General features: G+C 34.7%; 2 protein-coding genes across 2 annotated transcripts; both read right to left on the bottom strand.

Annotated features, from left to right (window-relative positions):
* Positions 1-303: 303 nt before the first annotated feature.
* On the bottom strand, positions 304-1,823 carry LOC118034809 (probable 2-oxoglutarate-dependent dioxygenase AOP1). The gene is made up of 3 exons (XM_035040224.2): positions 1,403-1,823; positions 923-1,244; positions 304-788 (listed from the first exon to the last, which is right to left on the bottom strand). Exons 1-3 carry the CDS (start codon positions 1,768-1,770, stop codon positions 540-542), a joined length of 939 nt encoding a protein of 312 aa, XP_034896115.1. The 5' UTR covers positions 1,771-1,823; the 3' UTR covers positions 304-539.
* A 1,726-nt stretch (positions 1,824-3,549) lies between these two features.
* Positions 3,550-5,040, bottom strand: LOC118034855 (probable 2-oxoglutarate-dependent dioxygenase AOP1). Its single transcript, XM_035040287.2, has 3 exons — positions 4,551-5,040; positions 4,104-4,425; positions 3,550-3,974 (listed from the first exon to the last, which is right to left on the bottom strand). Exons 1-3 carry the CDS (start codon positions 4,925-4,927, stop codon positions 3,732-3,734), a joined length of 942 nt encoding a protein of 313 aa, XP_034896178.1. The 5' UTR covers positions 4,928-5,040; the 3' UTR covers positions 3,550-3,731.
* Between the last annotated feature and the right edge of the window lie 6,207 nt (positions 5,041-11,247).

Genomic DNA, 11,247 nt, shown 5'->3' with positions numbered 1-11,247 from the left:
TGTTTTTATTTACATCCACCGGTAAATATCACCGTAAATTATCGATAGAAAAATTGCGTCGGTAATTCTGATCGTTTTAATCGAATTTCTAGTAGCGTTAATTGTGTTATCAAATTATTCAAATATTTTTAGAGATATGGATGGAAGGGCTTAAATATTCTCTGCAATAAATAATTCCTACAACAATATAGAAAGATATTGATGGAAGAGCTTAAATTTAGAATTTCTGAAACTTCAAAGATCTAATTGCAAAAAGTTGTTTGGAAACAAGATCAATAATCCCAAGGTAGAACATGACTCATAGCCTTCACCAAATAATTAAACACTTCATTCATCCAAGAGGTACAAATAAGACTGGTTGAAAACAATCGACAGAGGAAAAACAAAAGAAAAGGAAACATGTCAAGCAGCATAATCCCATTACATTTTAGAGATTCACCCAAGAGGTATAGATAAGACTGGTTGAAAACAATCGACCGAGGAAAAACAAAGGAAAAGGAGACATGTCAAGCAGCATAATCTCATTACATTTTAGAGAATTAAACACCACAGAAGGTTTTCATGATATTGATGTCACGTTTATCCGGATCATTGGATGATTCATAGAAATGAAGAAGCTTCTGGTGTTCAAAGGGCTTGTACTGTAATGGGTGTTCATCATCTACTAGCTCCTCTGCTGTTTGCACCACCCCATCTAGGAATGTGAATAACCCCAGTGCATATCTGTCTTCTTCGCTGCTTACAACGACTCGATGGTAAGAAGATTTTATCCTGTCATTGCTCCATGCCTACACAACACCAACCAAGATTTTCTATTCAGACGACACAATTCATGATCAAGTGTTATGAATCGATTAAGTGTGTGTGTGTGTGTATCGTTTGAAATAGGAATCTTGTAAAATAAGAAATAGGATAAACCCACCATGCATACATCACCAGCTATGACAGCAAATGAAGTTGGTGAAGAAGGCTCGTACGTAATCCACTCTCCTTCCTTGGTTCTTATCTCTAAACCGTTAACAGGATTTTGATAAAGTAGAGTCAAGAAAGTCTTGTCCATATGAGCCTTAAAACCAACATTCGTCTCCCCGAGTGATCTTCCATATTTCAACAGACGTAGGAGGTAATTTGTTGAGTTTAAGAGAGGCTCGTGGTCTTTCTTCAATCCATAGCTTTCAAACAACATCCTTACCAGCATCTGATTTAGTTCAGATGCTATCTTCGTATAAGAGTGGATGACATCACTAAAGATACAAACAAAAAGCAAGTAAATCATACTAATTAAGCTCACATTAATGTTAGCATAGGAGGATACAGCTATATGCAAGGATTCAGATGATCGGTCGAAGGAAAAGGAAAAACAAAAATATTTAATCATAATATAATAATATGCAGATCTTACCAGAATCTTTCATTTCCATCAGGCCACATAAGGCTTGTAAATTTTTGACATTCATCTTTCTTTGTTGCATACTCGATCCCCAAGCCCTCAGGGAAGCCAGAGATTTTCCCCATGTAACCGTGGCCGATCTTAGGATGTGTATTTCTGGTTTTTGTTTCATCAGGGAGATTGAACAATTCCTCTAGCACCGATATAATTTTCCTGTAAAATTCCATTGAAGGTTCGCTGTATACTACTTCAAAGAAGCTGTATTCCTCAAGTGCTCGCCGGATATCATTGCAAGCCGCCAGCCAGGAACTAGAGCCAGGCTCGAAGTTTTCCTTCGACAAATGAACAACAGGAATTTTTGGCACTGTTTCAGAACCCATGATTGTTGTCGTCGCTCTCTCTTGCTGGAGTGTGTTTGAGATGGTGCACAATTTAGTGTTTTACCCATCCATAATTTATACTGTTAGTATATATCGCAACGACCTATAACAAGACAAATGAAAATAATGGATATAATTATTGGGTTATATGGGCCAAAATATAATTTAAATAATCAATAAAAATATAAGTTTTTTTTTTAAAAAAAAAGTTTTAAGAGAAATATTTTTTTAAAAAATATGAAGATGATATCATTTTGAATTGACCTTAATCATCTTATAATCTAAATTATAAACTCTACTTAGTTTAATAATTTTATTATCTATATATACTATTTTTATTTATTTATAGAAAAAAGCATATATTTATAAAATCAAGCACAAACTCTAAGTATAAACTTTTATTTGAAATTGTAATAACCTTATAAAAAAATAGATAAAAATTAAATCATAAAATCCATTTTTCAACTAACTTAATATTAAAAATAAATCAAATAAAAAATATCAATTAAAAAAATTCAATAACTTACAAAGTGGCTAGCTTTAAAAAACTTACAAAGAAAATAAAACGATATCATATTTTAAAAAATAACCTTACATAGGTTGACATAGTAACCCACAAATTAATAAAATAATTCAATAACTTTTTTTTTTTCTGATTAGACTCTAAACTAAGCCTTGACAACTATCATGCATATGAACACCATGAGAAAATCTGATTTTAGATAGTATTTAGTAACCATTCCGGGAAAAAAAAAAAAGATACAATACATATTTCTTCATTTATTTTCTATTTTAACTGCTATACACATGTCTTTTTGTACTTTAATCAAATATAATTCTACCAATATTCTCCTTGCTTTTTTTTTTTTTAATTCCAAATAAGTAACTAAAAATATGGTATTCACATCTTGAAACATATGACCCGCCAGTCGTAGCTGAGGCGTGAATTCACACCTTATTTTATGAGTAGTATGTATAGTGCTACGGTAAGCAATGCGAGTACGAAGTAATTTATTTTAAAGTTTTGAAATCAAATACAGCGACTAAACAGTTTATTTATAGGGTCATTGTTATGTTTTTTTGCATCACAAGATAACTCTTATGTATAGTTTATAGAGGGTGTAACTAATATAATGAATCGGACTAGTTCATCAAGGATTTAATTTTTCAGATGATCCAAATTAAAAGAGACTCTGGAATAGAATAAGGGAAATTAAGATTTTGTTTGTTATTAACATTTTAAAAGTATTTTTAAAAAAAATTAATTTGTTTTAATTTTTTTATTTTAAATTAATTTTATTTTGGTTTTTCAAACTTTTTGATATGCTAATATTGAAAATAATTTTTTTAAAAATAAAAAATATATTATTTTAATATCTTATCATATGTCCAAATATCTTTAAAATGAATTGATATATTTAAATTTGTATTTTTTGTCTCTCAGGAAAATATAGGATCAAATACTAAGATTATACATTTATCTTACTTTTTTGATCTATTTGAGAGAGAGACTCATTTTCATTAAAAATGACTCATTTTAAATGATTAATTTGTTGTATTTTCCCATGTATTTTATATTTTTCAGCTCATTAAATCACTTGGATAATTAACCCGGACTTTCTCGAGAGGATCAACGAACACTTCATGCTGAACCAGCCCTGTGATGGCCATATATATCACTATTTTCATGCTTGTGAATGTTCATAGAACAACACGATTATTGATATGGCATCATAATCATGAACAACAACAGTTTTCTAACCATAACCACATATGACATTCATTAAATTGCTTCTTGTACGAAGCATTAATACACTTTGAAATGCAAGCACATAAAAAGAAAAAAAAACCGATAAAGAAAACACTGGCGTTGGAATCGAAATACATAGAAACAGGCCTTATATAGCAAGCAGAAGAGTGCATCAACTAATTATTTTACAAGTCCATTTTTCCCTTTAATTTCAGACGCCACAATAAGCCTTGATAGGACATTTGCTTTTGTATCCCTCTTCTGTCCGATAGAAACGAAGGAGTCCAATATGATCCAGTGGCTTGTACATTAAAGGGTGCTCCTCGTCAACAAGTTCTTCAGGAACTTGTATTATTCCATTGTTGAAAGCAAACAGCCCCATGGAGTATCTGTCTATCTTTCCGTTCATGATAACACGGTGGCTAGGAGATATTATTCTGTCATTGCTCCATGCCTGTACGCTAGACAAATAATTAATCATAATCATTGACTCACCAATAATTATCTAATTGGATTCATATGGTCCACAGCAGCTAGGTTGGCATATAATTTGAAAGATACATAATCATATTCAGTGACTCACCATTAATGCATCACCAGCTATGGCAACAAAAGACGAAGGTGAAAGCTCAACATTGATCTTCTTGCCATCCTTGGTGTCCACTTCCAACCCATTAATTTCATTTTGATGAAGTATGGTCGTGAAGCTCTTGTCAGTGTGAGTGATAAAACCTAAATTGTGCTCGTCCACCTTGGGAGGTCTATTTTTCAGAAGCCGAAGAAGGTAAGTAGTAGACTCAACATAAGAGTCATGGTACTTCTCTACTCCATAGCTTTCAAATAACATTCTGGTCACCATTCGGTCTAGCTCTGCAGCTAGATTAGCGTACTTGAAAGCATATTCACTAATCAAGATCGAGATGAAAAAATATTTAAACTAGTTAGACAAATAACCATGTCGGGATCTTATAATGTGAGAAAAACTTTTAAGTAGAACGTGCTCGTTCTCTTAGTTAATCAGTATACGTACCAGAAGCGATCATTCCCAGCAGGCCACATGAGATCTGTGAAATTTTGAGTTGCGTCTAGAGATGTTGCATTGTCAATTCCCATGCTTTCATGGAGAGGAAGTTTGGCAATCTGTCCAACATAACCATTCAAGGGCTTCTCGTATTTGTTCTGCATTTTTGTTTCAGTCGGGAGATCGAACAACTCCTTTAAAACACCAAAGACTTTATCTCTAAGTTCTAGAGGTAGTCTGTTGTACTCTACTACAAAACAGCCATACTCTTCAAGCGCAAGCCTAACATCACTGCAGGCTTTGAGCCAAGAACTTGTGCCAGGCTTCAAATCTTCCTTGGCGAAGTCGAGAATAGGAAGCTTTGATGGCAGTTCATTGGAACCCATGCTTCTTTCCCCTCCCTACTAATCAACAAGCTTGCAGGATCCTAAGTCGTGATGGGTAATTTATTGTTGTTATGTTTCTTATAAGAGTATGTATAGCTAGCGCTTTTGTGTTTCATTATAAGAAAAAATGAGGCGAAAAAATTATAAATACGGTATAACTATGGGCGGAGGCATGGTAAAAGCTGAGGTGGGCTTTAGCCAAGGTCAAGATTTTATCAATATTTTTTAACTAATTTTATGTAAAAAACAATTTATAATTCTTAATTAAATTACCAAAAAATTCTGAAAATTTGCATGAAGCCTTCTAATATGATGCTTTAGCTTGGGTTAAAATTTCAGAATTGTTGGAGAAATTTAGAAATTTGATGAAAAATCACAATTTGATCAGTTTTACGTTATTGGACGTAATTTTCAATCCGACCATCAGATCGAGTTGAAATTTTACGAGGGATCTTAAAATATATTGAATAAAATCTAGTTAAGAGTTTAGGATAAATAGAGCTTGGTAGTGCTAACAAAAAAAAAACGTCAAATAAAAGCAAAACGACTCATTAAGAGTAAAATGGTTATTTGCCATTAAAAAAAAAAAACAAATCAACTCCTCCTTCCTTTTATATGTTGCCGACTGAGCAGAAGTAGAATTAATAGAAGAAGAAAAAAAAGAAAAGGTGAGAGAGAAATAGAAAAAATTAAGGGAAAAATATAAAAAAATTCCAAGGAAAAAAATAAGAAGTGAGAGAATAACTTTGTAAACTTACAAAGTCCAACTTATAAAACACTAATCTAGGGAAGAATCAAGTGAAGGAAGAAGGAATTAAAAGAGGGAAAAAATTTAATTACTTTGTATTTTAGTTGACATGAGATTGTTATTTTATCCCGGTTGAGGGGTTGTTACAATATTGATTTAGATTCGATTATAGATGAATTATATTCCACAAAACATCGAAGGATGTAACTTTAATAGTGAGTTTATTTTTACTTTCGCTTTAATTTTATGTACTTTCAAATTTATTTTTTAATATTTTAGATAGTGTATTTGAATTAAAACTTTACTATTAATTTTAAAAATTTATGTACATTAATTAATAATCGGTCTTAAGAAATATTTATATATGTATTTAATAGCCCAAGACAAAAAAAATTCCTGGCTTCGCCCTTGGATATAACCACGTACCTTGATAATTAATATCCTCAATTAAATAATATTTTTGTATCAATCCTGATTTGAAATTAACGTGGTTCACTACCAGAAACTCGCTAAATACCAACGGAATCCCCGACATAATATTTCTGTCGGTATTTTTCGGTCGAAATTACCGACAGAATTTTTCCGTCCGTAATTCGGTCGGTCATTACTGACAGATAGATTCCGTCGGTAATTACCAACCGAATTACGGACGGAAAGTTCAGAATTAATGAAAAAAGGGCGGGTACCTGAGGCGGAGGTTTTGGCAGGTGAGTTTTTTCCGACAGAATCACCGATGGATTCAAAACCTGGGACCCGTTCGGGTGACGTGACCGGTTCACCGTTAAAAATACTGACGGAATCACCGACGGATTTGAATGCCAGATCCATACGGGTGACGTGACAGGTGCACCATTAAAAAATACTGACGGAATCACCGAGGAATTTGAAAAAGCAGGTCCTTGCGGTGACGTGTCGATTCTCCATCACAATTAGCGATGGAGTCACCGACGGTGTTATTCTGTTGGTGAGTCCATCGAAAAAAATGAATATATAGCAGCCCTGCCGACACTCTCCTCCCCCATTTCTCCTTCTTCTTCCTAATCCTAAGTCTCCCCATCTGCAAATAACCAGCCCCCCCTCGCCCCCAAACAAAAATCTTTGTCATCTCAGCAGTTGTATTTCTTGAAGTTTTGTGGTCACAGCATCCGTGTTCTGATTTACCGATGGATTTTATCAATTTTTGTAAGTAATTCTATCTATTTAAATTTTAACATTTAAATATCAATTTTATTGTTTTTTTAGTATATGTATTTTTATTAGTATATGTACATGTTTTATTGTTATTTCTCAAACAAACTTGTAGTTTATGAATGTATAATTTTATATCTGTTATGGTTTGTTTTAGATTTTGTAAGATTGTATTTGTTTGTAAACTGTTAAAACTTTGTGGAATTACTGAATTACATGTTATGTTTTGAAATAATTAATAGCTTGCTTAATGGGTCTTTTTTAAGTTTTATCGATGGTATTGCAGAGTGGTAATTTCTGTTAATTTATATATATATATATATATATATATATATATATATATATATATATATATATATATATTAATTTGTATGGACGTTGATAAATGATAATGAATATTTAATATTTATGAGAAGTTGTGATTGGTTTGTTGGATAATCTTGAGGTAAAGTAATATATTTACAAGTTTATTTACCTAACTTAGTTAATTAATATATACATGATGTCATCATAATTTTATAGAGGTTCGATAGAAGTCATGGATGATCGTTCATGGATTATTGTAACGGGGTTCATGGTTTTATTAATTTCACAACATCTATTCCCAGAAATTTTACTGGAGGCGGTATTAGGTGTCCATGCAAGAAGTGTCAAAATAAAAAGTATCTGCATCCAGATGTTGTAATTATGCATCTTCTACACAAAGGGTTTATGGAGGATTACCAGTGTTGGTATGCACATGGAGAGGTATTTGTTAGTAATAGGAGAATGAGAGAAACGGTGGTTGGGTCAACTTCTAGTGCTAGCAACGTGCATGAAGCGACAAATGACAACACTAATCCTTACAGAAACATGGTTATGGATGCAATGAGAATGAATCAAGGTAATATCAGTCAATGTCCAATTGTAGAAGCAGAACCTAATGCAGAGGCAGCTAGGTTTTTTGATTTTTTGAAAGATTCTGACGAACCATTATGGGATGGCTGCACAAACCACAATAAATTATCGGCCGTGGCACAGGTGTTCACCATCAAGTCAGATCACGGGCTGAGTGAGGCCGGGTATAACAAAATTATTGATTGGGCAAGAAGCATTTTACTTGAAGGGAACAGGTTGAAAGAGAACTTCTATGCTGCGAAGTCCATGATGAAACCCCTCGGTTTAGGATACTGACATGTGCCCTAACTTCTACATGTTATACTACCTTGAAAATGCTGAGATGACCGAGTGCATGACATGCGGGCATTCTCGTTACAAACCCAGAACTGGCAGGGGAAAGACTCTAGTGGCGTATAAAAAACTTAGATATTTCCCGATCACACCTAGACTGCAGAGGTTATTCATGTCACGAAGGACTGCTGAGCACATGACATGGCACCAAACACATGATGCGGTTGATGGTGTGATGGTGTATCCTTCTGACGGCGAAGCGTGGAAACGCTTTAACAGTGTGCATCCTGACTTTTCAGCTGAATCAAGGAATGTCCGTCTTGGGTTGTGTACAGACGGATTCAACCCATTTGGGTCATTTGCTGCTCCCTATTCTTGTTGGCCGGTCATACTCACAGTTTATAACTTGCCACCGGGAATGTGTATGAGGCCGGAGTTCATGTTTTTATCTACTGTCATACCCGGTCCAAGCAGCCCGGGGTGGAATATAGATGTTTGTCTTCGACCATTGATTGATGAGCTGGCACAGTTGTGGTCCTCCGGAGCTCTAACTTATGATATATCGAGGAAACAAAATTTCCTTATGAGGGCGGCTTTGATATGGACTATCAATGATTTTCCAGCTTATGGAATGCTTTCTGGTTGGAGCACACATGGGAAACTCGCATGTCTATACTGCATGGAAAACAACAAGGCATTCACGCTATCAAACGGAGGTAAAGCTTCTTTTTTTGACTGTCACTGTCGCTTCTTGCAACTTAATCACAGGTTCAGAAAGAACAAAAAAGATTTCTTTGTTGGCAGAGTTGAAAAAGATGTTGCATCCCCGTGTCTTTCTGGTGAAGAATTGCATCATGTTGTATCAGAGTACGGTGACATTGTATTTGGCCTTCAATCAGGTAATCAAAAGTTTCATGGTTTTGGTTTGACCCATAATTGGGTAAAGCGAAGTATCTTTTGGGAGCTTCCTTATTAGAAGACCAATCTTATCTGCCATAACCTTGACGTCATGCACATCGAAAAGAACGTGTTTGACAATATTTTCAACACCGTCATGGATGTGAAGGGGAAGACAAAGGACAACATCAAGTCTAGATTGGATGTAGCTTTATACTGTAACCGTAAAAATATGGAGTTGGTTTATGAGGAGTCACGGGTCGCAAAACCAAGGGCAAGCTTCGTGTTAGAGAAAAACACACAACTGCTAGTCTACAAATGGCTTAAGAGTCTGCGTTTTCTGGATGGACATGCATCGAACATATCAAGGCTTGTTAACATAGATGACTGCAGATTGTATGGAATGAAGAGTCATGACTGCCACGCGTTTATGCAAACACTCATCCCATTAGCTTTTCGTGATTTGTTGCCAAAGGGAATATGGGATGCATTGACGGAGATCAGTCATTTCTTCAGAGATATATGCTCCAGCAAGTTGAATGTTGAGCACATTGAGAGTCTTCAAATGAATATCATCGAGACACTATGCAAACTTGAGATGAAATTCCCTCCATTTTTTGACTCAATGGAGCATCTCCCTATACATCTACCGTTCGAGGCAAAAGTTGGAGGACCGGTCCAGTATAGATGGATGTACCCATTCAAACGGTGAGATATTACAGTTGCAATAGAATTCATATCTAAAAGTTTTTTCTATGTTTTTCTTAATTGAAAATACTTGAATTGTAATTCAATGTAGGTACTTGTTTAATCTCAAGAAAAAGGTTAAGAACAAGGCGCATGTTGAGGCTTCGATATTTGAGGCCTATATTGTTGAAGAGATATCAACATTTATCTCGTACTATTTTGAACCTCATATGAGAACAAGAATCAATCGCGTTCCACGGCATGACGATGGCGGTGAAGTGCCTTCCAGTGGGAACTTGTCAATATTCTCCAAAACTGGACGACCCACACCTAAAAATGTCATGCGAGGAAGATATTTGTCAGAAATAGAATTCAAACAAGCACACAACTATGTTCTATTTAATTGTGATGAGCTGAGACCATTTATTCAGTAAGTTTATATATGTGTAATACTAATTAAACTTTGTCAGTAAAATATTGGTAATTATATATTGTAAAATCATACACTCATTATCACTTGCAGGCAACATCGATAATATTTGCTCTCTAATAACTCGCAGCTGACCAACTCCCAGATCTTTCAGTTACAAGATGAGCAATTTACCATATGGTTCAGAACACATGTAAGCACTATCAAAAACTCATTCTAACTTGCAAAATTATTGTACGTATGCATGCCATTATGAGATTCTCGTTCATTAACCGTTTATTGATGTACATTACATGTACACAAGGTTTATCAAATGGGAAGAAGTGTGTCTAAGTCATTGTCTTCACTAAGCCTTGGGCTTGAAAGAAAAGTTAAGTGCTACAACGGGTATTTTGTCAATGGATATGTTTTCCATACTGAAGAATACGGGCAAGGAAGAAAGACATACAACTGCAGTGTTTGTGTTAAAGGATCCACAAGTAGTGAGTTAGAAGTTGACTACTATGGTAGATTAGAAGAGGTTGTCGAACTACAATATCATAGCGAGCAGAATACAGTGTTTTTATTCAAATGTTATTGGTATGACATGACAGACAGAGGAATCAGAGTTGATACGCACCATGGTCTGGTCGAAATCAACTCAAAAGCTAGACTCCGCAACATAAACGATGTCTTTGTTTTCGCTAAGTAATGTCAACAAGTTTATTACACATACACCCCTTCATTTAGAAAGGATCGATCAAGAGTTGATTGGTTGTCCGTTTTAAAAACGAAACCACGGGGTCGTGTCGAGGTTGTTCAGGATGAGAACGAAGAAACAAGTGTGCGGGATGAAGTCTTTCAAGTTAGTGAGTTGGTTGAACCATATCGAGTTGCTCCTTCGATTGAATTGGAAGAAAATTCAAATTTTCATGTTTCCGATGATAGTCTTGTTGATGTTGACGTAGAGGAGTTGAACGTTGTTTTGAGCTCTAGTGGACAAGCAAATGTCGATGAAGAAGATGATATCCATATTGAAGATTGCAATGAAGGTGATGGCTATTCAATTGATGACGAAGAAGAAGAAGAAGAAGATAATTCTGACTAATTCTGTTTAAAACCCTTTTCTTAATGTAATTTACATTATGGATGATAAATTTTGAAACATGAAATATATATTTATCGTTTAAGCATTGTTGCTATTGTTTTATGCGATGGACA

The sequence above is a fragment of the Populus alba genome, chromosome 1 (assembly GCF_005239225.2).
Source record: "Populus alba chromosome 1, ASM523922v2, whole genome shotgun sequence".
Lineage (NCBI taxonomy): Eukaryota > Viridiplantae > Streptophyta > Magnoliopsida > Malpighiales > Salicaceae > Populus > Populus alba.
The sequence above is the reverse complement of the archived record's forward strand: the minus strand, read 5'-3'. Positions and strand labels throughout refer to the sequence as shown.

Excerpts from the sequence above, each read along its gene's own strand:
- LOC118034809 (XM_035040224.2), bottom strand. The coding sequence starts at position 1,770 with ATGGGTTCTGAAACAGTGCCAAAAATTCCTGTTGTTCATTTGTCGAAG. Across the intron at positions 1,245-1,402 it reads GATGGAAATGAAAGATTCTG|TGATGTCATCCACTCTTATA; the intron begins GTAAGATCTGCA and ends TTGTATCTTTAG. Across the intron at positions 789-922 it reads TAGCTGGTGATGTATGCATG|GCATGGAGCAATGACAGGAT; the intron begins GTGGGTTTATCC and ends GGTGTTGTGTAG.
- LOC118034855 (XM_035040287.2), bottom strand. The coding sequence starts at position 4,927 with ATGGGTTCCAATGAACTGCCATCAAAGCTTCCTATTCTCGACTTCGCC. Across the intron at positions 4,426-4,550 it reads GCTGGGAATGATCGCTTCTG|TGAATATGCTTTCAAGTACG; the intron begins GTACGTATACTG and ends GATCTTGATTAG. Across the intron at positions 3,975-4,103 it reads TAGCTGGTGATGCATTAATG|GCATGGAGCAATGACAGAAT; the intron begins GTGAGTCACTGA and ends TCTAGCGTACAG.